The following is a 27,953-nucleotide window of genomic DNA, read 5'->3' on the forward strand; positions in this document are numbered from 1 at the left end:
CATGCAGAGCGAAAGTCCGATAACCACTGATTGATACTGAATAACCTGCTAAAAAACTCAGAGCCATGTCTGGGGGATGGAATCAATCCTGAAAAGATACAGGTCCTCCCCAGGCTATCAATGAGGTCTGCAAGCTGCTCGTAATCAGCGCGGAGATTTGTTGATTGAATGCACCTGAGATTGTTCATGCCACAGTGCACGATGATTGTGTGGGCAGACGGGTGACGGTCAGAAATAGCAGGGATGTGTTTGTGTAAGTCCAGGATTTTTGCACCAGAAAATGAATAAGTAATGCCACTTGGGATTGCAACAGACCTTACCATGGAGTCCCCAACGAGGATGTATTGTGGCGGTGGAGAGCAAAACACGGTGTTAGCATCAATGGTGCTAGCACCAGCGATGCTAGTAGCCGGAGCAGCAGAGGGCATTCCCAGCCGGGTGTTCTGCTGTCCTGCGGTAAAATACAGCCGACCGTTCAGTACCAGCAGCGGGTGGAGATGTGACAGCACCAGAAGAGCCCCCTCTCCCAGAGAGGCTCACAGTGGTAGTCGAGCGAAGCACGGTGTTAGCGTCAATGGTGCTAGCACCAACAATGCTAGTAGCCGGAGCAGTGGAGGGCATTCCCAGCCGCGTGTTCTGCTGTCCCGCGGTAAAACGATCAGCTGACTGTTCAGTACCAGCACCGGGTGGAGATGTGACAGCACCAGAAGAGCCCCCTCTCCCAGAGAGGCTCACAGCGGTAGACGAGACAGTGACTGGAGCTCCCGCCTTGTCCACCGGGACAGGCACCACAACCAGAGGCGGAGAGGGCGCCACCGCCATAGTGTTGCACCGCCATAGTCTAATTTAGGCCGCCATAGTCTCGATGTTCGCCCAAAATTATTTCATCAAGGCAAATGGACTTAACTAGCGGCTCTAATTATAGGCCTAAACAGGAGGGCAGCAGCGCTTATTAAAAGGGGAAATCCTCGCGACTGGTTTGGCTCATCAACGTTCTTTTTTCCCCCGTCGCCATGGCAAGGCGTCCCCCACGCCGACCCCCCCTCAGTTCGACAGTGCGTGCGTGTATAGCCCCGTTCACATACGTCGCTACTCGCCCGTCATTTGCTTTCTCGCTGAATTCTACTCACTGGCAAAAAAAGTCACTGCCGCCGACGGCTAGTTTCAAGCGGCAACTCTCTGTGGAACTCTCTGTTGACGTCTGTCAATCATCTCTATTCTACATTCTGATTGGTACTCGCTTGGTACTCACTTCACTCGCATTGCAGAAAGTTGTTATTAGTAGTTAGGAGTTATTTTATCTCCGTCCCCGCCCACATCGCATCGCCTGTCCTGGCCACATTCCGCTAGAACACATTCACATTCCATTGACAGTTGTCGTTCAGAGATGGGCGAGTGGTGGCGTATGTGAACGTGGCTTTAGTCAAAACCAAAACACCAAGGAAGGCTGAGGAATAGTCACCCACTTATATTAATGACAGGGCTCCAGAGTGCAACCATTTTGGTCGCATATGCTACCAAAATCTTTATGAGTGCGACTGAAAAAAATTGTAGGTCGCACTGGTGCACCTAACGCTGCTCGGGTGAAAAAAAAAATCATAAGCGCAGCATCTCTTTGTGTTCTCCTGACGGTATCGTGGTCTAAACCAATAAGAGACGGAGCTCGGGCGGGTCCTTGCCTCTGATTGGCTGTGGTCCTTTTTACTGCTGTAAATTGGGTCAGTTTGAAAAATGCGAGCGAGCTGAGCAGGTACTCCTGAGCGCTTCGATTCTCTTTGAAAATGAAGAGAGGCAGAAAGCCTCGCCCCGAGACTAATTAAAAAGCCCAAAAATACGCCTTCAGACAGGACTGGTTGAAGCAATTTCCCTGGCTGATGTACGATAAAGAAAGGGAAAATGCACTGCATTTATTGTCGGGAGTGCGGTCAGAATTTGGCCGGTAATAGTGCGTTTGTGGAGGAGTCAACAACATTTCGCATCGAGACGTTGAAAAAGCGCAATATGTCCAAAAAGCATACTACATGCCGTGAAAAGTGTGTTAATAAAGTGGCCCCTCATCCAGCTGCATTTCAGCGTCAGGCTGTATCGATCAGGTCCGCTGAGGAATCTGAAATTATTATAAAATTCAACGTCGCATACAATATTGCAACGGAGGGGTTGCCGTTCACTAAATTTAAGTCAGAAATTATTCTGATGAAAAAAATGCCGACACACTGAAGAACAAGACAGCTGCGGAGGTTGGAAACGCCACGTACACGTCATTCATGACTGACGGCGACACAGACGTCTCTACGAAGGAGTGCGTTATTGTCTACTGAAGCATTTTGCGGAAAGGGAGTCCGGTCAACATGTTAATTGGACATGTCGAGGTGGAGCATGGACACGCACAGTGTTTGAAGGCCCACATTACAGCATGAGACATCATGAATGGGAAATTGTATAGTAGCCTATTCCTAATATTATTATTAAAAATGAATAGCCTAAGTAAAAATATAAGTAGGCTAGGCTAAGATCACATAAACAGTTTTCCATTTGCAATCTATAGGCTAGTGACCTGTATGATCTTTTTATTGTGCCACAAAGCAAGCATTTACTGCGCTTGGGCATCAGTGTGCAGATTGGCTGGAGAAAACGGTTGCTCTGGGTGCTGATGGTGCTGCAGTTAAGCTAGGCTATAAGGGGGAGTCATTATGTAAAAGGGGAGCAATAAAAAGGTGACTTTTTGGTATTAAAGGCGACACAATGAAATATGTGGGTGCACCTAAATTTTGTGCTGGTGCACCTAAAAAAAAGTTAGGCGCACCAGTGCTACCAATGCAAAAAGTTAGTCTGGAGCCCTGAATGATAATAGTTATAATAAACTAATAGTATAAAGGGCTCAGCACTGTGTTTGAGTCATTTTTGTTTTCATCTTTTCATGAATGCTTAAACTCCTCAACCCCATTTAGTATGTCAACATTTGTATCAGTACCAGCAGTTTGTAAGAAATTGGTCAGTAATTGATATGTCATATTTTGGATCTCAAAATTCACCAAATTGATGCATTAAAATTAAATTATTAAAAATATGATTTGCATTTTTTCTTTATATCATAAGGAAGATAGCATTTTATGTTGCGTATACAGTAGATAGAACCTATTGAGAGGGAAATTCAGCTTCTCAGAAGAATTGCCGCTTATCAATTAATCGATCATCGATCGATAAGATAAAACAACTATCGATTAATGAATTACTCGATAATTTGCATCCCTAATTTACACCGATAATGTTTCATCATTCGTGGCCGTAATAAACACTTTTACTGCTTTGTACATGTTGTGGAAGTCCCGGACACACCAGGAAACTAAATGGCTTCCTGCCTGAGTTCATAAGCGGAGGGAATGTTCCCATTCATTGTCTATGAGAAGCCATGCAATGCTGCCGCTGCGAGTTTCGAGAGACGGCGCCGCTGCCACAAGCTCTCGAAAATATTTCAAATTGACTGCTATCGATCTAAAATAAAGATAGATTCAGCATCTGCATAGCTTATTTCTCGCCTAAAATGTTTTCAGAAACATGTTTCGATGAACTATTTTCTGTGAGACTGCTCAACTACTCCTGCTTTTTGGTCTACAGCGACATGGTTGGGATGGATCCATCTCGGCATGGCTGTGCCTGCTGCCATGGACTACTACTGTTGATACTAATGCTTCTGTTAATGCCACCACTACTGTTAATGCTAGTACTACTATACTACTACCAACACCAAATGCAGTTGGAACCCAAGGGCCAGGGCTGCACGAGATTTCTGCCTTTTCAGATTTTTCTCGCCACTGTCGCTGTAACGCTTGTTCCTGGGTAATGTTGGGACTTTGAAATTGTATCGACTCTGGAAATTTTTAGCGTATTCTAGTCCTGCTCAATGTGTTAAGTGTTCTGAGATGACTTCTGTTGTGATTTGACACTATAAATAAAACTGAATTGAGTTGAATTTTAATTCTTCTCTTCTATTTTTTTTTTCACATTATTGTATGACATGTTATGATGTGAAGAAAGTTAAAAAAAGTTGCCTTGCCTTGCCTTGCCTTGCTGAAGCAGACACAGGTCAAAGGTCAGATGTCACTGCATAAGACTGACAAAGACCAAAAAGAAATGAGAAACTAAAAGTTTTCTCATCCAGGACAACGAAGACCATGAAGATGACTGAGAGCTGACAGATGTTTGTCTCTTCTTTTTGCAGATGTTTTATTTGCCGGAACAGCTGACGGGAAGATTGTGAAGCTTATTGGTCGACGAATTCACACTGTGACGAGGCTCGGAAAACTGCCCTGTGGTGAGAACAACTCGCATTGAGTTTTAGATTCAAGTTTAATTTGGTTTAGGTTTAGTTTTAGATTCAATTACTTTAAGGTGAATATAAAGTTTAGTTCACTTTAGTTTTAGATTCAGTGACATTTTATTTAAAATGTAGTTTGAGATTCAATTTAATTTAGTTTCGGTTTAGTTTGGATGAGTTTTAATTGTGGTGCGTTGTGTTATGTTTCATTTTTTCCATTTTTTCCTCTGGACTTTCTTGAGTTTCTCAACCAACAAATGAACAAAGAAGCTGTCAGTTGTTCAGCAACGACATGTTGAGACCTGCTCTGACTCTAGGGCTGGGTATCGTGGCCAATTTCCTAAATCGATTCGATTTCGATTCATAAGGTCCTGAATCGATTAATCACGATTCGATTCGATTCGATTCGATTCGATTGGCTCTTACATAATGAAAATGGCTCAACTGTGTTACAAAATACAGATATACTTTATTTTTTGCTCTTCACCATAAACAACACAAGTTCTGCCGACACTCTCTGCTGACTGCATTTTCGTTAGGATGTCGTCTTTCACACGTATACATCATGGGGATAACTGTTTCAGTCAGATGTTTACGTTGCACCATAACGTAGTGTGGATCGAGCACTAGGGCCTTGACTTTTCCCCAAAAATCATATTCGAAGTTCGTTTGTTTATTAATATTAATATTCGAATATATTTGAATATTTATTAATAATCTTTTGACCATTAAAAGCCTTCAGTAAGACCTATATGGTATGGTATGGTACTTCAGTTGTATATGTTTTGTCCACCAGAGGGCAGTGTATCAGTCAACGTCAATAGGCAGGCAGGCAACATGTTTTCAGAACCTTTATTTATTTAAGGTCAGACATAAACTGTGTATGCATTCGGTTTCATCAAAATAAAGCTAAATAAGCCAGTCGGCGGGGTTTGTTTGCCTATTTACGGGCAGTATTCGGGGCGGTGCGTCTTAAGAGTTTACGGTTTTCAGGACGGAGCGCGAGTGCGGGCTCGCGGAGCGTAATTGTGGGCTCGCGGAGCCGTGTGCTGCCCGGTGTCGGTGAGAGCTCCAGGCTGCTTTCGGACATTATTTGGGCCGTCAGTGGCGACTGTTCGGCAGTGTTTGTTTACCTATTTCCGGGCAGTATTCCGGGCGGCGCGTCTTAGAGTTTACGGTTCTCCGGACGGAGCGCGAGTGCGGGCTCCTCGGTGGCTGTTGTCGATGTTGACGCGGCCATTGTTCTGCAAAATTGGCACAAACCAGGGCGCTAACGTCACCTATAGGAGCCATCTTGCACGCTTGTGCGCATGAATGAACGTCAACCGGACGTAAACGCGCCACTGCTGCATCACGCACGAGGGGTAAATTTCATGGGGAAAAATCGATCTCATGCCCTATGAATCGATATTGCAAAATTTAAATGAAATCGATCCAAAATCGATTGAATCGATTTTTTTACCCAGCCCTATCTGACTCTACTGACTCTACTTCCTGTTCAGTTTCAACACTAACAGTAATAGTGAAGGTTTACAAAGAGACGTATTTTAAAGTGTGAAACAGGAAGTGAAGGTAAGAAAGAAGGTATTTTATTACTACATAACAGGTGAAAATGAATTTACTGGGGGCGGTTCCTCAAACAGAGTGCACTTATACTGTTAATATAATTTAAGTCCCAGCAGTTCTTCATACATCTTAGTCCAACTAGGGCTGGGCAATTTTTTCGATTTAATTGTTAATTTGCATTTTTACTTTCCTACGGTTTGTGAAATGGCTGAACCGCGAGTTCCGGTTCTGCTACTGAGGGGATGACAGCCTAAACTTCTACCTCCCGAAAGGTTTTACAATTTAACCCCCAAAACCTTGATTTTGTCAATCCTGGCGGGCATTTTTAAAAAGAATGATGAAAGGGGTTACTACTAGAAGTGGACTAAGCATGGCTCCGGCAGAAGAAGACCCAGACCGGAGGCACAGCCGAAGTAGCTCTCCAGGCGAGCTAAATCCACGTGAGGAACATGGCGCCGATGCTAACCTGAATAGCATCCTCAACAAAATCTGTGAATTTAGAAGAGACACCAGGGCGCAACTCTCCGACATAAAACAGGAATTAAAGAGGGCAAACGACAGACTGGACGAAGTAGAGGGGAGAGTAGATGAAACGGAGACCGTGCTTCAAGCAACATCAACGTTAATCAAGCGGCTAACACTGCGCCAGGCTAGTTTGGAAGCGAGGCTGATTGACCAGGAGGCTCGAGCGCGGAGAGACAACCTGCGGATTTACGGAATACCCGAAGACAAAGAAGGCACTGACATGGCGGGCTTTCTGGATAAGTTGCTGAAAACTTCACTTGACCTGCCGCATGATCGAGACCTCAAAATTGAACGGGCTCTGGCTCCGAAGCCCACCGGCTCACAGGCAAAACCTCGCTCCATAGTGGTCAGGTTTGGCAGCTGTTGGACCAAAGAGGATGTGATAAAGAGAGCATGGCAGAAAAAGGTGTTCTGCGACAACGTTCGTTTCTATGTCGACCATGACTTTCCCCCTGAAGTGCAAAAGAAACGTGGCGAATACACCGAGGCCAAAAAGGTGTTGAAAGCAAAACGAATAAAGTTTCAGACGCCGTACCCTACAAAGATGCGGATCTTTTATGATGACGGCACCCGGCTATTCGAGAACGCTGCGGAGGCTACGAGGGACATGTCGGCGCGAGGGTTTCCAGTTACGGTGGTAAGGACCCCCTCCACACCGGACCAAGAGGAGATCCAGCTCCTGTCCACCTGGCAGGTGGCGGGGGGACGATGAGACCAGGTCGGAAGTCAGGAGTCTGCCGCTGTGGGCGGCAGCACACAGCGGAGACATCAACACACTCATTTTAAAGACAGACTCAAGGAGTTCAGAAGGCAGCCCTCCCAAGACACTAACTGATCATTGATGGATCATATCTTCGCACTTACCAGATAAGTCTTATTTGAAACATGTAGCTTGCACTCCATGTAGGTTGCATTTCACGTGCCGAAGTCTGCCACAACAATTTTGCTTCACCTGGCCCAGACCCATGTCTGATCACAGTCTATACTTCTATTTTTTTATTGTTTAATCAGATGAACGGGACTTATTAGGCGAGTCATCCTCGATTTGTTTGTTTCTTTTCTTCTATTATTACCTAATTGTGCGAGGTGGGACGTTCCCTTACGAGGGCTTTGACTTTACAAGGTCCCGCAGGGCTTCTTTGAAGCGAGCCCCAGCATCGGAAGCAACTGTTCTAAACTGCTCCGGTGATGTTCTGTTTCAGACTGTTATATACTGTTTTTTGTTTGTGTTCGTCGGGAAAGATAGGTTTAGTATATGTACGTCCAGGGATCCCAGGAGAGATTTGTGGGTGTGTGACAATAAATGTAGACCACAGTAATAGATAATGAACAGGCAAACCCTTAAAGTGATCTCACTTAATGTGAATGGGATTTTAAATCCAGCTAAGAGGAGGCAGATATTAACAAAAATGAAAAGGGAGAATGCGCAGATTGTGCTATTACAAGAGACACACCTCACCTCTCTGGAGCACGAAAAACTTAAAAGAATGGGTTTTTCAAGGGTATACTATTCATCTTACAAATCAGGCCACAGGAGAGGTGTAGCAACCTTGATTTCACAACAAATACCATTTGAACAGGTCTCCGAGACATCTGACAAGGAAGGGAGATATGTAGTAGTCTCAGGGAAAATACATGATGTAATTATAACAATTTTTAATGTTTATGCTCCCCCTGGAAGTAATTTTGCTTTCTATAGAAACATATTTGATTTGATGATAAAGGACACAGGGGTTGTCATATGTGGAGGTGATTTTAATATCCGTCTCAATCCAAAACAGGATTCATCCAAAAACCCAGCTACTACGCTGTTACATAGGAAAATGAATGCCTTAATGACAGAGCTTGGCATTTTGGATTTATGGAGAGACTTCTATCCATCCGGCCGTGACTACTTTATAAGATAAAGACTTTTTTATAAGATTGATAGATCTTAATAAAGAACTGAAAAATCTTGAGACACAACATAAAAGAGAACAAAAACCAGAAATACTTACTAAAATAAAAGCAGTTAGAAACGAAATAAATCTAATATATACACAGGAAATTGAAAAAAAGATGATATTTACAAGACAAACTTATTATGAGTCTGGAGCAAAATCACTTAAAATCTTGGCAAGAAAACTGCAAAAGCAACGAGCAGACAACACGATATACAAAATAAGGGATATAGACTCTAAAACTATACAGTACAAACAAGAAGAAATACAAAGAACTTTCAGAAAATACTACAAGCGCTTGTACACACAACCCCAATTAGAAGGTGATCAGCAAATTGATGACTTTTTAAAATCGGATGGCTACTCCTCAGAGTGGTATAAGACATTTAAAGCTGAGCTAGTGCCAATCCTTCTCCGAGCTTGTAATACGACATAACAGATGCTAAAATGCCCCCATCTTGGAATGAGGCGGTGATCTCCGTTATTCCTAAGGAGGGAAAAAATAAACTAGAGTGTAGTTCGTACAGGCCCATCTCGGTGTTGAATGTTGACTACAAACTTTATGCAACCATCCTCGCCACGAGACTGGACAAAGTTCTTCCTCAGCTTATACACAACGATCAGACCGGATTTATTTCACAAAGACAGACTCATGATAACATTAGGCGATCATTACATGTATTACATCATATCCAAAAGAATAATGTCGAAGCCTGTTTAGTTAGTATAGACGCCGAGAAGGCCTTTGACTCGGTAAGTTGGCCTTTCCTATACAAAGTTTTAGAAAGATTTGGCTTGGACAACATTTTTATTAGAGGGATCCTTACATTATTTAACAAACCATCGGCTCGGATAAAAATAAATGGATACCTTTCTGATACCATTACACTGGGATGGGGCTCGAGACAGGGATGTCCAATTTCACCCCTGTTATTTGCACTTTATAAAGAGCCCCTAGCCTTGTGTATAAGACAGACTCAGAATATTAATGGCATCTGCATTAACGGAGAAGACCACATGGTGGCGCTATACGCCGATGACGTGTTGGTTTATTTAAGTAACCCTCCTAATTCACTTCCCAAGCTAATGACCGTCCTAGAAAAATTTGGTAATTACTCAGGATATAAATTAAATATACAAAAGACACAAATTTTGACCATTAACTATCAACCCACAACGCAACTTAGAGAGAAATTTCATATTGACTGGGATCAAAAGTCGTTAAAATATCTTGGAATAAACTTGCAGAGGACAATTCAAACGCTGGCAGAGATAAATTATGGCCCCCTCTTAACGAAAATTAAAGACGACACACAGATGGAACTCAACTTCTTTTCTTAGTCTTAGTCACAGAATTGATTCTGTAAGAATGAATATTCTCCCACGATATCTCTACTTATTTCAGGCACTCCCTGTAGAAATTTCCCCAAAACAATTTTCTGAACTGAATAAGATTATTTCCAGATTTATTTGGCAGGGTAAAAAACCTAGGGTTAGATTTAAGACTTTACAACTTCCAAAAGAGCAGGGGGGAATGTCACTACCCAATTTTAAAGATTATTTTTATGCAGCTCAGATTAGACCCCTAATTAATCTGTGTAACCCATCCTTTCAAGCTAGATGGAAAGATATAGAACTCTCAAGTCTAGTTGATCCCCCAATACAAGCAGCACTACCTAACAAACATCTGGGAGGACTTCTAGATAAGGTACAGAACCCATGGATCAAAGTGCTGTTAAAAATCTGGAATATGATAAAAGATGAGTACAAATTAAGTAACAAATTACAAATAATCCAATGGTGTGTTTATGATCCGGAGCTTAAGGCTAACGCAATAGAATTGGGATTTAAATCTTGGATTTCGAAAGGGATACCGACATACTATTCTCTCACAGAAAAGGGACAATTTAAAAGCTTTGATAGGTTGAAGGAAGACTGTGACCTGGACATAACTGAATTTTTTAGGTTCCTTCAGGTACGTAGTCGTTTTGAACATATCAGAAAGGAAACAGACCTTAATGACCCCATATTGAACATTTTTATTGATGCTTATCAAGGAAAATCAAGCAAGGGTGTCATCTCCAGAATTTATAAAGGCCTATTGTCTAAAAAGTCCCACAATACAGATTATGTTAGGAAAAAATGGGAGAGAGAGGGTAATCTGTTAATATCTGAAGAGGATTGGCTCGACATTTGCCGATCCCAGTGGAAATGCACCAGCTCTCATTCATGGCGAGAGTTCGGTTGGAAGTGTATGGTCCGTTTCTCCATTACGCCAAAACAAAAGGCACATTTTACTGGAGGGGAAGCTGCTTGTTGGAGGCAATGTGGACACCGGGAAGCTGATCACTGGCATATCTTTTGGGAGTGCCCTGTGGTTGAATCCTTTTGGGTAGAGCTTCATAAAGTATTAAGTGGTCTATTTAACACTAATCTACCTATGCAGTTTTCCACATTATTCTTAGGAAATTTTGATTTACAGGTCAGGAAAGCTGATGAATATTTATTTGATATTTTGATAACCGCTGGTAAAAAAGCACTTACAAGGCGTTGGTTACTCCCCGCTCCACCCACAATACAGGAGTGGATAAGTATGGTAAATTACATTTACCTTATGGAAAGGATCACCCTCTCCCTCCGCCTTCAAAAAATCATATTTACTAAAAGATGGGCCAAGTGGGTTAAATATGCTGGTCTTGAACAGACAGAAGTACGGAATGGTAATGCTGTTATTTATTTTATTTTATTCTATTTTATTTTTTTGAATGTTTTGTTGGACACTGGATCTGTATCACTCACACTCTACTTTAAAGCTGCCTGGTAGACATTTCTTTATTTGCTCTTTCCCAGTTTGTTCAAAGTTTTCAGATGTAATTCATTTAACTTTGTGTATTTTGTTTATTGTTCTGTACACAAAAAAACAATTGTGAGTGGCAGAAGAAACATTGTATGCTCCCTGAAAGTAACTACTGTATTGTAATGCTCTCACAAAACAAAATAAAAAATGTCAAAAAATAAATAAATAAATAAATGGCTGAACCGCAAAATCGCGTTTTAAAAACTGTTCTAGGCTCCGCAGATTTGTTTTGCTTTAAGGGACTCCGTCCAGAATGCGAGCAAAAGTCATCCACATATGATCACATTCACTGCGCCACGACAGACGGACCATAGAAATGTCCATGAACTCAACATCCTTTTACCAATTAACCAGAATACTTCAGAAAGTTTGTGATCTTCGTTTACTGCTACTTGGTGCTATACTCTCTCTCCTCTCTTCCCTCTTGTCTTCCCGTCCCTCCTCCTTAAGCCCCGCCCAACAACAACATTTCTTCTCTGTCTTCATTACAAAGTCTCAGTCTCTCCAGGTGAAGCATATTCACCATTTCTCTTAGCCACAAATCGTATGTGGGTGCAGTGTCCGCCTTCCATGTCCGGAGGATTAACTTTTTTGCAATCACAGTTCCAAATAGAATGTCTTTTGACAATAAATATCACAAAAAGGCTAAAGGGGTAGTTGCCCCGAGAATGGCTACCAGCGGATTAGGCTCCCAACATTTCTCATAAGCCATAGAGAAGCAATGAAAAATACTTTTCCAGTATGTGTACAATTTACTGCATAACCAAAAAGAATGTACTAAATTACGCAGACTTGCATCTGTTGCAATTGGGTGAAACATCAGGAAAGAAACTGTGCAGTTTTTCTCTAGAATAGAGGCTATGTAGTGTCTTAAACTGCATAAGGCAATGCCTGAGATTCACAGAACAGTCATGTATATTTTTCAGACATTCATCCCATACTTTTTCTTCCAGTTCTACATTCAGCTCATCTTTCCATGCCTGCCAATACTTGCTGTGTTCAATGGAGTGTTTTGCAGAATCTGGTAAAAGAACGAAACTGCACCCTTAGCAGCAGGGTTTGTTTATTGCCTCAAGGACCCCATGCTCTACCAGAATTTCAAAGTTGGGTAAATGTGTCCTGACATAATTTCGGATTTGAAAGAATCGAAAAGGGCCAGATTTAGGAATGTCGTATTTAGCTAGAAGTTGTGGGTATGATCCAAAAATGCCATTAATGTATAAATCACCTATGTTGCAAATGCCTTTCTGTTTCCAGAGGAGGAAAACGCTATCAGTCAGACCTGGCAAAAACGAATGGTTTTCACATATTGGAGTGTCTAAGTAGGTTTTTGGAGCCTCGATGTAATGTTTTATCTGCTTCCAGATTCTTATGGTGTTACCAATTACAAAACTGTTATTAAAGTATGTCTTTTTAACAGCGGTGGGATAATCTCATTTATTTTTATTGTGTTAATAAAGAAAATATCTATTTCAATTTTGCCTTGGTCTTTTTAGTTTGTTTAGAGAGAGAGAGAGAGAAAAAAACAAAGTCAAAGTCCCCAAATTCTCAGTAATAGTCTCAAATGTTCTGGATCAGGTTCTAATCAGGCTTCTAGTGAAGACCAGGAGAAACACGGCTCTGACTGTATGCAAATGAATGACTGAGCCTCAGGACTCTAAACAAGACAAACTGGTCCGTCAGCAGTGTTTTAATCAAAACTAATTTGAGTCTAGAAGTTCAACACAAGACGGCCGTCATTTCTTCTCAAGCAGCTTCTTCTCTGTAAAGTTTGTGTGGGCTGCTACTCCTCTTTCAATCAAATGTTTCATGTAAAACAAATCAAGCTATTTCTTGCGTGTGAAATCCTTTTTATATAAAAGAAGTCGAAATCTGGAACCAGACTTCATGACACACAACAAGGTTTTTACTGATCCTGCAGGCTCCAGAGAGGAGGAGTCCAGCTGTGGGAGGCCGTTGGGGATCAGAGTCGGACCCAACGGGACTCTGTTTGTAGCCGACGCTTACCTGGGTCTGTTCGAAGTCAACCCCACCACAGGTGAGATCTGTTTCTTTATGACATACTCATCTCCTTTTGAGTGTATCTTCTTCTTCGTTCTGACTCTCACGTGACATGGTTCACCCTTTATTTGTTCCACATGTCCAGCCACCCAAATCACAGTGTTCCATATCGTCTGAAGTGGACTGCTTCTTAAGAATAGTGTGCACACTCAATTATCTCAAGTCCTTAAAGGCACAAATGACAACATTGATAACATCCAGCCACTAGATGTCGCACTCGCACTCCCCCCTTCCATTGTATTCACGTCACAACATAGCTGTTGCTCGAACCGCATGCGCCCTCATCCACCATTTTTTTTCTACGTAGAGATACCATGTGATACCCATGCCATTATTTTATTGGCTCACAAGCCTTGCTAGAAGCCGCAGCCACACGTCACACATCTACACAGAGGTAAACAAAACATTCATTTTGGACCTGTCACATTTTAATAATTCACAATCAAAAAATGTTTTTCACAATAAGTGATACTTTGATTCTGCGCCTTTCTAAAAGGTCTGTGGAGGTATTCTTTTTTTAATTATATCTCAAAATAAAAATACTATCAATGTGACTTTTAAACCTGACTCAAATTAGTCTGATTGATTAATTGACCTTTATGAACCACTTACCCCTGACTGATTTATGTTTGTTCAAGTCAAGTTTTGGACTTTAAGCCCCACTTTTCGTAACTCGCTTTCTGAAATGGGCCCCAGATCTCCACCTTCAGGGTCTCTTGTTTTCCTGTGCAGGTGAAGCCACTCGGTTGGTGTCGGGTGGTCAGGTGGTCGCCGGCAGGAAGCTGTCGTTCATCAATGACGTGGCGGTGACTCAGGATGGGAAGAAGGTGTACTTCACCGACTCCAGCAGCAGGTGGCAGCGCAAAGACTACCTGCACCTCATTATGGAGTCCACGGCTGATGGACGGTATGACCACACAATGACAACACATTTATGACCCTAAATGGTTAGAAAAATATTTATTTCTATTTGGCTTTGTTTTATATCTGACCATTTTTCTTGAGAGTATTCACTGTTTTAATTTTGTCTGATATCTTCACTGATAAATTCAGTATATTTTATGATGTATATATATATATATATATATATATATATATTGTATAGGAGTTTAATTACATTAATGATTAAATGTTAACTGTACACAACAACAAAATTATATATTATAAAGTAATTTAACAATGCATTAGTCAATTAATAAATTAATTAATTTAATATATTGGTGTTAAGCAATCTATTGTTGTATTTTTACTTTTTTATTGATTCATATTTATCTCCTCCAGAATGAGTCAATAACAGTTTCTGACTCTGCACTTCCTGTTGATGTTTCACATTAAAAGCCCTCCTGTGTAATAAGAGACCCTTTGTCTCCTGTCAGAGTGTTGGAGTTCGACACTGAGAGCAGAGAGCTGTCGGTGGTGATGGAGAACCTTCGATTCCCAAACGGCATCCAGCTGCTTCCTGATGAGGAGGCGGTGTTGGTGGCGGAGACCACCATGGCCCGGATACGCAGGTAAAAACACCCGACTCACCTGAACCTACTTTACTGTTTATTCAATAGGCCAAGTTGAGACAGGAAGAGCTACAATAGCAATATTAATTGTCTTAGATATAAATTATTCATAGCATTGTCTCTGTAAACCAGACACCTAAACTAAAATTTTATATATTTTTTTAAATACTGACTGGTACCTGTAAACACCTGATGCACCGAGTCAGCAGGTGAGTCCTCAACTCAAGTTACATTGTGAGCAAAAAATATGAAGTTCCATCAAATACAATAAAATGGGATAGAATAAAACATTCCAATATAAAGTGCGACACAACATAAAGTAAATTAAATGCCATTAAGTGCTTAACATGTCAAATTAATCAAAGTAAAATAAAATGAAATAAAAGTGCTAACATAATGTGCTGAACAATATATAATAAAATAATATAAAATACATGTACAAAATAAAAAATACAAATTAATAAAAAGTTGCAAAACTACGGAAGCGCATTGCATTCACCTGATAAAAAAAAAACGCCTTATCTCGTAATTATGAGAAAAGATCTCGTAATTATGAGATCAGGATCTCGTAATTATCAGAAAAGATCTCGTAATTATGAGATCAGGATCTCGTAATTATCAGAAAAGATAAAGACAAAGGAAACGTCTGTCAGAAAAATCCTCTCTCACTGGCAATGATGGCGCTATTGCAGTTAATCTGCTATTACCACCTTCTCGGCTTGAGACACTGGGAAATTCTTAGGTTTCTTGAAAATGAGGATGGTATAAATATTAGTACGTCAACACTGCGCAGGCATCTCAAGACGTTGGGATTGTTCAGGCGGAAAGCCCAGTCTGATGTGCTGGATGTCACTCTCTTTCTGCAGGAGCAGTTGAAACAACACGGGATGCGTCATGGATACAAATTCATGAGTGAAGCGGTGGCCAATGTGGCAAGTTTCCTCATCTCATAATTACAAGATCTTTTCTCATAATTACGAGATCTTTTCTCGTAATTACGAGATCCTGATCTCGTAATTTGGAGATCTTTTCTCGTAATTACGAAATAAGGTGTTTAATTTTTTTTTATCTGGTGAATGCAATGCGCTTCCGTACAAAACTAAGTACTTCAAAATAAAAGATAAGATAAAATAAAAAATACCAATGTCAACTGCTTTACAAAAGGAAGTATACAATAAAAAAGATAAAAGTAAAGTAAAAAGTAAATAAATAAAAATAGTAAGGCGGCCGCCTCCCCTTCGCTGAACGTCCACCTGAAGACACATGTCTGAAATTTCATCTGTTGTTGTTGCTTAATATTATCAGGTTCGATTTTTTGATTTTTTTTTAACATCAGTTTCAGCTCATTAGGGCCCGAGCACCGACAATGTCGGGCCAGCAACCGAGGCCCTATTGCGAAAAATTACAGATTTAAGAGCTTTTGTATTTGGCCACAAAAAAAGTGGCTCGTTAGCGCCATCTAATGCCTCTTAGAACACGCCCCTCACACCGTCTCCAATTGACATGAAGTTTGGCACACATATGCAGCTAAGTTCGTGCTACAAAATTGCCATCGGAACTACAAAAGTCCACCTAGAAAAATGTTCTGCCATATTGACTCACAATCAGAGCGTCACCTACTGGTAACAGGAAATGTCATGTTTTTACACTTTTATGCACTCCTCCTGTGTTGAACTGATCCACCTCAAATTTGGTCAGAAAAGCCTCCGGACATTGCTCATGCTAACTGTTGAAGATTGGGAGGATGCCTTGAACGCCATAACCGTGGTGATGCTATTTCACCATATAAGAGGAAGTGATATTTCCAGTGGGTTGCTACAGTCCCAATGTCATAAAAATCTGAACACCAATTAAATTTAATGCAAATCACTTTATTCGTCCCCGAGCGGCAATTTAAATGGGGGGCATGACAGTAGCTGAGAAGAGACGCAATCAACAAACACACACTGCACAATCAAGCAACACACACACTGCAACAACAACATTCATCACAACTAATAATGTATAAAGTGCTTCAAATTATAAAGTGCATTTAGATTTTTCGATCCAAAATCTTAGAGTTTAGGTAAGAGATGTAAAAGTTTAAAAAAGTTTATGTCGGCATGTTCCTCCTCTGTGTCCGGCAGCCTGGACAGCGGAGTCTGCGTCCTGAGGGGAGCCACTCAAACTCAGGAAACTGGATATGGGAGGAGTCCTTAAGAATCCAGCGAGCTGATTTTACAGTCTGCTGATCGTGTAGGGCAGTGAGAGGTCGAACAGCCTGCCCAATGATTTTTGAGCAGACCTTAAGCACATTCAGCAGGCGGTTCCTGTTTTGCATGGTGATAGAGTGGAACCAGCTGTTGAAAGAAAAGGTTATTACATTTTCAATGAAGGCATAGTATATATGGTGCATGTGGTGAGAATGTCCTTGTTGATCCCAAAAGATGCTTCCTTACTGTCTCTGATGACACTTCTTGGGATTTGAATGTTGTCTATGATGAATGTTACATATGACGGATGTTGTATAATTCTCTCTGATTGGGGAGGATGTCATATCTCGAATCTCTCCGTTGACATGGTGACGTGTGTGTGTGTGTGTGTGTGTGTGTGTGTGTATACAGTATATATACATACATACAATATATATACACTCAACAAAAATATAAACGCAACACTTTTGTTTTTGCTCCCATTTTTCATGAGATGGACTTAAAGATCTAAAATTCATTCCAGATACACAATATTACCATTTCTCTCAAACATTGTTCACAAATCTGTCTAAATGTGTGATAGTGAGCACTTCTGCTTTGCTGAGATAATCCATCCCACCTCACAGGTGTGCCACATCAAGATGCTGATCTGACATCATGATTAGTGCACAGGTGTGCCTTATACTGCCCACAATAAAAGGCCACTCTGAAATGTGCAGTTTTGTCTCACAGCAAAATGCCACAGATGCCACAAGCATTGAGGGAGCGTGCAATTGGCATGCTGACAGCAGGAATGTCAACCAGATCTGTTGCTCGTGCATTGAATGTTCATTTCTCCACCATAAGCCGTCTCCAAAGGCGTTTCAGAGAATATGGCAGTACATCCAACCGGCCTCACAACCGCAGACCACGTGTAACCACACCAGCCCAGGACCTCCACATCCAGCAGGTTCACCTCCAAGATCGTCTGAGACCAGCCACTCAGACAGCTGCTGAAACAATTGGTTTGCATAACCAAACAATTTCTGCACAAACTGTCAGAAACCGTCTCAGGGAAGCTCAACTGCATGCTCGTCGTCCTCATCGGGGTCTTGACCTGACTCCAGCTCGTCGCCGTAACAGACTTGAGTGGGCAAATGCTCACATTCGATGGCGTCTGGCACGTTGGAGAGGTGTTCTCTTCACGGATGAATCTAGGTTTACATTGTTCAGGGCAGATGGCAGACAGCGTGTGTGGCGTCGTGTGGGTGAGCGCTTTGCTGATGTCAATGTTGTGGATCGAGTGGCCCATGGTGGTGGTGGGGTTATGGTATGGGCAGGCATCTGTTATGGACGAAGAACACAGGTGCATTTTATTGATGGCATTTTGAATGCACAGAGATACCGTGATGAGATCCTGAGGCCCATTGTTGTGCCATACATTCATGAACATCACCTCATGTTTCAGCAAGATAATGCACGGCCCCATGTTGCAAGGATCTGTACACAATTCTTGGAAGCTGAAAATGTCCCAGTTCTTGCATGGCCAGCATACTCACCGGACATGTCACCCATTGAGCATGTTTGGGATGTGCTTGACCGGCGTATACGACAGCGTGTACCAGTTCCCACTAATATCCAGCAACTTCGCACAGCCATTGAAGAGGAGTGGACCAACATTCCACAGGCCACAATTGACAATCTGATAAACTCTATGCGAAGAAGATGTGTTGCACTGCATGAGGCAAATGGTGGTCACACCAGATACTGACTGGTTCTGAGTCCCCAGACCCCCAATAAAGCAAAAAAAAGCACATTTCAGGGTGGCCTTTTATTGTGGACAGTCTAAGGCACACCTGTGCACTAATCATGATGTCAGATCAGCATCTTGATGTGGCACACCTGTGAGGTGGGATGGATTATCTCAGCAAAGCAGAAGTGCTCACTATCACACATTTAGACTGATTTGTGAACAATGTTTGAGAGAAATGGTAATATTGTGTATCTGGAATGAATTTTAGATCTTTAAGTCCATCTCATGAAAAATGGGAGCAAAAACAAAAGTGTTGCGTTTATATTTTTGTTGAGTGTATATATATATATATATAACCCTGAATACAGGATAAGCGGTAGACAATGGATGGATGGATGATCCACATCCAAATATATATATATATATATATATATATATATATATATATATATATATATATATACAGGTAAAAGCCAGTAAATTAGAATATTTTGAAAAACTTGATTTATTTCAGTAATTGCATTCAAAAGGTGTAACTTGTACATTATATTTATTCATTGCACACAGACTGATGCATTCAAATGTTTATTTCATTTAATTTTGATGATTTGAAGTGGCAACAAATGAAAATCCAAAATTCCGTGTGTCACAAAATTAGAATATTACTTAAGGCTAATACAAAAAAGGGATTTTTAGAAATGTTGGCCAACTGAAAAGTATGAAAATGAAAAATATGAGCATGTACAATACTCAATACTTGGTTGGAGCTCCTTTTGCCTCAATTACTGCGTTAATGCGGCGTGGCATGGAGTCGATGAGTTTCTGGCACTGCTCAGGTGTTATGAGAGCCCAGGTTGCTCTGATAGTGGCCTTCAACTCTTCTGCGTTTTTGGGTCTGGCATTCTGCATCTTCCTTTTCACAATACCCCACAGATTTTCTATGGGGCTAAGGTCAGGGGAGTTGGCTGGCCAATTTAGAACAGAAATACCATGGTCCGTAAACCAGGCACGGGTAGATTTTGCGCTGTGTGCAGGTGCCAAGTCCTGTTGGAACTTGAAATCTCCATCTCCATAGAGCAGGTCAGCAGCAGGAAGCATGAAGTGCTCTAAAACTTGCTGGTATACGGCTGCGTTGACCCTGGATCTCAGGAAACAGAGTGGACCGACACCAGCAGATGACATGGCACCCCAAACCATCACTGATGGTGGAAACTTTACACTAGACTTCAGGCAACGTGGATCCTGTGCCTCTCCTGTCCTCCTCCAGACTCTGGGACCTCGATTTCCAAAGGAAATGCAAAATTTGCTTTCGTCAGAAAACATGACTTTGGACCACTCAGCAGCAGTCCAGCTCTTTTTTTCCTTAGCCCAGGTGAGACGCTTTTCGCGCTGTTTCTTGGTCAACAGTGGCTTGACACGAGGTATGCGGCAGTTGAAACCCATGTCTTTCAAGCGTCTCTTGGTGGTGGATCTTGAAGCACTGACTCCAGCAGCTGTCCACTCCTTGTGAATCTCCCCCACATTTTTGAATGGGTTTTTTTTCACAATCTTGACCAGGGCGCGGTGATCCCTATTGCTTGTACACTTTTTCTGACCACAGTTTTCCCTTCCCTTTGCCTCTCCATTAATGTGTTTGGACACAGAGCTCTGAGAACAGCCAGCCTCTTCAGCAATAACCTTTTGTGTCTTTCCCTCCTTGTGCAATGTGTCGATGGTCGCCTTTTGGACAGCTGTCAAATCTGAAGTCTTCCCCATGTTTGTGTAGGCTTCAGAACTGGACTGAGAGACCATTTAAAGCCCTTTGCAGGTGTTTTGAGTTAATCAGCTGATTAGTTTGTGGCACCAGGTATCTTCAAAATTTAACCCTAACACAATATTCTAATTTTGTGACACACGGAATTTTGGATTTTCATTTGTTGCCACTTCAAATCATCAAAATTAAATGAAATAAACATTTGAATGCATCAGTCTGTGTGCAATGAATAAACATAATGTACAAGTTACACCTTTTGAATGCAATTACTGAAATAAATCAAGTTTTTCAAAATATTCTAATTTACTGGCTTTTACCTGTATATACAGTATATTTGGATGTGGATCCGAGAGGACCTGGACTACCTGTGATTCTGATTGGGCTACAGGTTCCGCCTCATGCTACAAGCAGTGACAAGGACACTAACGGAACACAGAACTAGAGAAGAACAAGTCAGGAAGGAGAGAGCAATTGTCTGTGGCCTCAACATCAGAACCATTGGCCTCCATTGCTCAAATCAAAAAGTTAAAGTTGACATTAAATGTCTGCTCAGGTGGATCATCTTCATATTTGATTGCATAGTTTAAATAATATTACCAGTTTAAGTTTTGTGTTCAGACAACATTTAATATTCAACAACTTTGACTTCTTTTGTTAAGTGAAAACCTTTTCTTTTTTGAGGAAATGGGTTTATATTTTGAAGTAAAGTATTGAAAAAGTCCACTTTTACTATTGCAGAAACTCAGGTGTCTTTAAAATGTGTCCTTTAGTTGTAGTGCCCCCTACTGCTAGTAAGTGTTTTTAAATGCTAAAACAGATTTGGTGAGGAAAAAACAAATCAGTAAACATCCTCCCTAACTTTTGTTTCCATATCAGAGTCCACGTTGCTGGTCTAAACAAAGGTGGGATGGACACGTTCATTGACAACCTGCCAGGGTTTCCAGACAATATCCGTCCAAGTTCGACTGGAGGTTACTGGGTGGCCATGTCAGCGGTGCGGCCAAACCCTGGCTTCTCCATGCTGGACTTCCTGTCCCAGAGACCATGGATCAAGAAACTCATCTTCAAGGTAAACCACAGACCAGGTCCAGGCATCCAGATGGTTCTCGATCTTCGTGGAGACATTGCGTAACCAGAAAATGTCGATAAATTGATAAGGATGTAAAGGAAGTTTTGAGATATCCGTCTGGTAGACTTCAAATAGTGACTCCCAGGTGTCCTTATAAATACTATGTCGACTCCCAGGTGCATTCGATAACTACTGGCAGTTGGTGTCATGCAGGTGCCCTCAGACGATATAAAAAAAGATTTTCTTATGAGCTAATTTTTTTTACATTCAGACACATTCAAACAGACACAGACAAAGTGTATTGTATAATAAATTAACTACATATGTAAAAAAAGTAACACTTTCAAATACAAAAGTGCTTCTTGGCATGGACGACTGGTATAGGATAAAAGGGGGTAAAACAATTTCAAAAGTAAATGTAGGCATTTGAAACAAACATAAAGTCACTGTTTTAAATAAATATGCCTGTATTCAATTCAATTTTATTTATAGTGTCATATCACAACAGAAGTCATCTCAGGACACTTAACACATTGAGCAGGACGCTCATGATTTCCACAGTCAATACAATTTCAAAGTCCCAACATCACCCAGGGGCAAGCGTTACAGCGACAGTGGCGAGAAAAAACTGCCTTAATAGGCTTTTAGGCAGAAATCTCGTGCAGCCAAGGCCCTTGGATTCCAACTGCATTTGGTGTTGGTAGTAGTATAGAAGTAGTAGCATTAACAGAAGCAATAGTATCAACAGTAGTAGTCCATGGCAGCAGGCACAGCCACACCGAGATGGATCCATCCCAACCATGACGCCGTAGACCAAAAAGCAGGAGTAGTTGAGCAGTCACAGAGCGGGCAGGTGGAGCCGCCTTAAAAATACAAGCGATAAGAGTCAAACAAGACCACAGCAAGAAATACTTTATTCCGTCAGTCTTTTAAAAGAAACTATTTACAAATAAATATGGTCATCTTCAGACACACAGACAAATCAATAAACAACAAACAACACGTCTCCGTGAGCCCACTTCAGGCTGAACTCATCCACATCTTTTATTTCTTTATAATAATTCAAATCGATCATTATTCTGGCTTTGACCATCCTCTTGAACAACGGTGTCAGATTAATGTCTACCGAGTGGTCAATTTACCTTGTCCTACTCACATACATAGCCATCTTCGCTTGTCCCAAAATTAAGTTAGCTATTTGACATTTGTGTTTGGCCGACCTTCTGTACTTGACACCACAAATGAACTGTTGTCTGGAGAAGATTTCCCCCATTTTTTGAAACAATTTTTCCAACAAGACGAACAATGGTGCCAGACACACGCAAGATTGCCGGTTCGATCCCCAGCTCCTCCTAGTTGAGTGCCTGGTGTCCCTGAGCAAGACACCTCACCCTAAATGCTCCTGACGAGCTGGCTGCCGCCCTGCGTGTTTGACTCTGCCGTCGGTGTGTGAATGTGTGTATGAATGGGTGAATGTCAGTCATTACTGTAAAGCTCTTTGGATAAAAGCGCTATATGAATGAGGACCATTTACCAATGTCAGTCATTACTGTAAAGCGCTTTGGATAAAAGCGCTATATAAATGAGGACCATTTACCAATTAAGTTTGGTCAACATGAATGACCTCACTCATCACCTCTCTTAGTCTGGACGCCAGAGCTCTAGAGATGATTTTATAGTCTCCACACAGCAGGGAGACCAGCCTCCAGTTCTTAAGATCCTGCAGATCTCCTTTTCTGGTAGCAATGTGATCACTGCCCTCCTGCAGCTCAGTGGTAGACTTTCCTGGAACACCTCCAGCAGATCTCCACCCACCACTGACCAGAAAGATTTATAAAACTCCACAGGAAGGCCGTTGATGCCAGGAGCTTTACCAGTTCCGAGACTCATTGCAGTAGTGTATTGCAGTTGAGAGTTCCTCAAGAGATAGTTCTGTATCTACCGCTGTGTTAGTGTCTGCATCCACAAGAGGTAAACCAGTGTAAAAAGATTCGGCCAGCGCCAAATCTTCCACATACTCCTTTTTATACAGCTCTCTGTAAAAGCAGGTGGCATATCTGCGTATTTCAGGGGTCCCTGTTATTGCAGATCTGTCTTCAGAGCGTAATGAATGGAAGATCTTCTTCTGGCCGTTCTTTCGTTCCAAACCAAAAAAATACTGTGATGGAGCATCTACCTGAGATGCATTCATGAAACGAGAGCAGAACAGAGCCCCCTGTGCTGTGATGGTTGGCTGTGGCAGCCTTTTTAAATTTAAGGGCTTCAATGTGTCCTTGATTTTTGGTAGAATCTACCAGACTCTGTCACTGCATGAAAAGTGGGATTTTCGTCAGTTAGCGGCCCTGTAAATTCCCGTGGAAGTTCAGGTTTACGACTGCAAACGGCAATTTGCAGGAAACACCGAAAACTGACGTAAATTGCCGGGAATTGACGTGGGCCTTGCTTGGCAGTTGTCCCCCCATGCCCCCCCTCCCCATAATCCTAGGGGAGGCTTTAACATGTAAATGAAAATGCTGTGAGCTATACAAATGCAAATCAGGGTAGCAGGGGGAGTTTTCCCCCCAGGCAACATTTTTCTGAAAGGTGTTAACTTCATTTCATCTTCATTCAAAGATATAACTTCATTTCATCTTCATTCAAAGATACACAAAACAATTTGCTTCAACAATTACTTTTAATCAGGCTTTGCCACAAAGGTAAAATGTACATTCATGCAAACAACATCACAGTCTCCTAGAGCTCAACCACTGTGCATAGTGGTATGACTACAGTGACCCTTTCTTTGGTCTTGCTTAAATGCACAGTGGATGTGTTAACCACACATCTCCCAGCAATGCGCTCAACAGGCAGAAATTATGCTGGGTATGACGTGTCTGTTCCCTGCAAGCTCCAAACTTCTATTGGCTTTCCATAAAAATGTCTGTCCGGATGGGGATGAAGCCAGGAAACTTGCGCAATAACATGTTTAAATGCAGTACCTTTTGACACAACATTAACAACTATAAACTGCTTTATAATGGCTGGTCGTAGTTCTGCTAGAGGGTCAAGGATGGGTTCATAGATCATAGATCTCGGCTGTGTTAGAAATGCCATACTAACGTCCTACTCGTACTTAATTGTGACGTAAATTTGAGTACGTAGTGCGTTCACATACAATAGTATGTGAATTTGTGTACACGAGAAATGCCCGGATGTATACTGCATTGGCAAGAATTTCAGAGTATACAGCGGACCTTGCTAAATCTACTCAACTTCCCAAAATGCATTGCGGCTCGTCTGACTTCACAAGTTTTGGATAATGGCGGACGACTGCGGTGATTCTGGCGACAGCCCGACACAAACCGCGTACACATGTAAGTATACTGTAACATGACTTTTATGTTTCCAGCTGACTTTTAAATCGTATTGATAATGAACGTTACTTTATTGTTGTTGGCATTGTACGTTAACGTTACGAATCGAAGGTCCTGGCAGCCGGCTAGCCTACTGACGCTAATTTACCACAGAGGTTAGCGAGCGCAAGCGAAGCGGAAAATGTGCCGTTTTTACCGACGTTAACTAATAATATAGTGCTCATGTTAAACCGTGGTTATATATTAGGGGCTGTCAAAAGATTAATTTTTTTAATCGCGATTAATCGCATTTTGTCCGCCGTCTCTCGACATTCGCCGCGACGCTACCAGAATGCATTGCACAGCTTGACAATGAATGGGATGCGGGGAAACACCGCTGCCTGTGAACACGCACCTTCCCTCTGGATCAAGACTACAGGTGCCACCGACGGCCATAAATCATACAATGCGCGTTTTTTTTTTTTTTTTAAATACCGAGCGTTAATCGCGCGTTAAAAAAATTAACGGCGTTAAGAGGATGTTGCGTTAACGCGTGATTAACGCGTTAACTTTGACAGCCCTAATATTTACTAACGGTGATTAATAACGCTGTGCACCGTTGTCCGTTAAAGGGACGGATGCAGACACCGGGCGCCTCAATTCAGTGGAGGGAACGATGAGGAGACGTTCACCGGCAACAGGAATGCTGCTCTGAGAGGCTTCACTTAAGAAAATGTGGTTTAAATGTTATAATTCTTATATCCAGGACTGCTGGAGACTCTGAGGATGTCCCAGGACTGCTGGAGACTCTCAGGATGATTGCGGTAAGAATATGTTCGGTGACTGCTAGCTAAGCTAAAATTAGCAAAGCAAGCCCAAGCTAAAAGTAGCTTAAAAGCTAATAGTCCAAGCTAAAAGGAGCATAGTAGCCTTGTAAAAGAACAAGAGAGAGGAACCAGTGTAACGTTAAGTTGCTTTGTTAAGTGTATGTTGTTGGTCTTTTACAGGAAGCAGTACGCCGTCTTCACAACTCGGAGACGAATTGTAGGCGCTACGAACCGGAGCAAGGGTACGATTTAAAGAATATGCTTTCATTCTGCTGTATAAGGAAATAGATGCGTTAACAGTAGATACCGATCTTAACTGTTCATTTTGTTTTCACAGACGAACCTCGCCTCATAACGAAGCTGTGACCTCTTACTTGCTCGGAGCTTTGTCCGCAAGTCCGGATTTCTATGACGCTGATAGTGACGCCATTGTGTGTAAGTAACTTTTACTCTTTTCTTCTTCCTTGTTTTCATTTTACTGTGACTTACGTTTTCTTATTCATACCACTCATTTAATTGTTTTCCAGCTGCCTGTAAGACATACTATGAAACGGTACGCAGGAGCTTCAGACACACACAGCCTGATCTCGCATTGCAGGCGGAAGCTGTGAAGAGGTCAGCTCGGAGTCGTTCCAGGAGAAAGAGGGTAAGACTTATTAGATTTATTAGATCCGTTTTTGGTCAATGTGACCAAACCTACCTAAACCTATTTTTCAGGTGCATTAATAGATGTGTTGTGTCCATGCGCAGTGCATCGCGCAGTACTGATTGTCTTTATTTATTGTTTTACAGCTGCTGGAAGCGAGACGGAGTGTGCTTGCTGGCGATGAGGCGGACCGTTGGAAGTGCGCCACCACAGATGAGGAGGACGGCGTCGTTGGCGGGGCGTCTGGATGGATTGTGCGACAGCCAGGAGCTCACCGAGCTCTGTGCGACTCTACAGTCGCGATTAGAGAAGACTCCCAAGTACAGGGCCACGCACCGCAGGCGGCTGTAAAATTGACCAAATTCGGACAGAATGTCGCCAGTTCATTTGTTTGTTGTGTGGGCAAATTTGTACAGTTGTGTGTTGTGTTGTCAATAAAGCTCTTTCTTTCAATAATTCCTCCTGGCAATTTTTCCTTTCCTCAATAAATTCATTCATATTTATATTTATAAATATATAAATAAATAAAAATAAATGTGTGTGTGTATATATATATATATATGTATAAATATACATATATATATATATATATATATATATATGTATGTATATATATGTATATATATATATATACAGTGAAAGATCTGCTAACCAATCACTAGTGATTATTCTTGTTTAAAAGACCCAGTGTGACCAATAGTAACACATCTGCCAACGGGGGTGGGGTTTACATTTATAATGACTCATCAGGTTGACCAATAGTGATAGATCTGCCAACGTGGGTTGGCTTTACATTTATAATGACCAGATCTGCCAACCAATCACGAGCGATTATACTTGTTTAAAACTAGTGGTTTCATCCAATCCTGAGTGAGGATATTCAAGCCATCTCTGGCCAGGCGCGGTTTCGCTGCTATTCATATGCTAATTAGAGCCTTCGCTGTGGTTCGTTTCCGACAATTTTCGGCACAGACGAACGCGGCGTTCGCAGCCGGTAAATTGTCGTTAACTCCCGAAAATTAGGGAGATTTCCGGGCGTTTACAGGGACAAAAATCCGACTTTTCATGCAGTGTGTAGTTCTACTACTTCTATCTCTAGGTCTTGAAGAGACCTGGTGATATACTTGGTGACATTGCGAGTATACTGCTGACAAAACTGTTTGATAAGACTTTTACAAAAATCCCACCACCGCTGTACTGAAGAAAAGCCAGACTTATTATTTTGATGTGAACACCATAAAAAAAGTCAAAGCTTCTCTAAAAGATTTGTCATTTAAAAGATAAGTGTTAAAATGCCAGTAGGCGCTGTGGAGCTTAGTGTTCTGAATGTGGAAAGTGCACTGCACAAGAGAGTGATCGGACATGCCGACAGGAAACATCTGGCAATTTTTAAAAATATTAAAATGATTCTTAAAACAATAAAAGCGATCAAGTTTTGCCAGTGAAATCAGGTTGTCTCTGCAGTGACTCCAGATGTACTGCCTGTCTGTCCTGTTAAAACCTCTCCACACATCCTTTAGCTCACAGGTCTCAATGATCTGTCCGAGTCTGATGGATGAGGCCTGATGAGGCTCCAAGTGGTTCCTGTCTAGTTTAGCATTTTCGGTGCGGTTGAAATCACCTCCCA

The 27,953-nt window shown here is 41.7% G+C and overlaps 2 protein-coding genes across 2 annotated transcripts in view; both read left to right on the forward strand.

Moving 5' to 3' along the window:
- Window positions 1–27,953, forward strand: part of apmap (adipocyte plasma membrane associated protein) — a 73,251-nt gene that overhangs the window by 36,957 nt on the left and 8,341 nt on the right. The window contains exons 4-8 of the mRNA XM_084021964.1: window positions 4,220–4,312; window positions 13,125–13,241; window positions 13,997–14,171; window positions 14,641–14,775; window positions 21,329–21,521. Coding sequence (XP_083878090.1) covers window positions 4,220–4,312; window positions 13,125–13,241; window positions 13,997–14,171; window positions 14,641–14,775; window positions 21,329–21,521 — 713 coding nt within the window. The remainder of the gene's footprint in view (window positions 1–4,219; window positions 4,313–13,124; window positions 13,242–13,996; window positions 14,172–14,640; window positions 14,776–21,328; window positions 21,522–27,953) is intronic.
- Window positions 25,133–27,885, forward strand: LOC311020690 (uncharacterized protein; the record flags this gene model as incomplete). Its single annotated transcript, XM_084020899.1, has 6 exons — window positions 25,133–25,677; window positions 25,861–25,922; window positions 26,018–26,115; window positions 26,208–26,326; window positions 26,473–26,646; window positions 27,847–27,885. The coding sequence occupies exons 1-6, from the start codon at window positions 25,669–25,671 to the stop codon at window positions 27,883–27,885; spliced, it is 501 nt and encodes a 166-aa protein (XP_083877025.1). The 5' UTR covers window positions 25,133–25,668.

The sequence above is a fragment of the Eutrigla gurnardus genome, assembly GCF_963514095.1.
Source record: "Eutrigla gurnardus genome assembly, chromosome: 11".
In the NCBI taxonomy this organism is placed as follows: domain Eukaryota; kingdom Metazoa; phylum Chordata; class Actinopteri; order Perciformes; family Triglidae; genus Eutrigla; species Eutrigla gurnardus.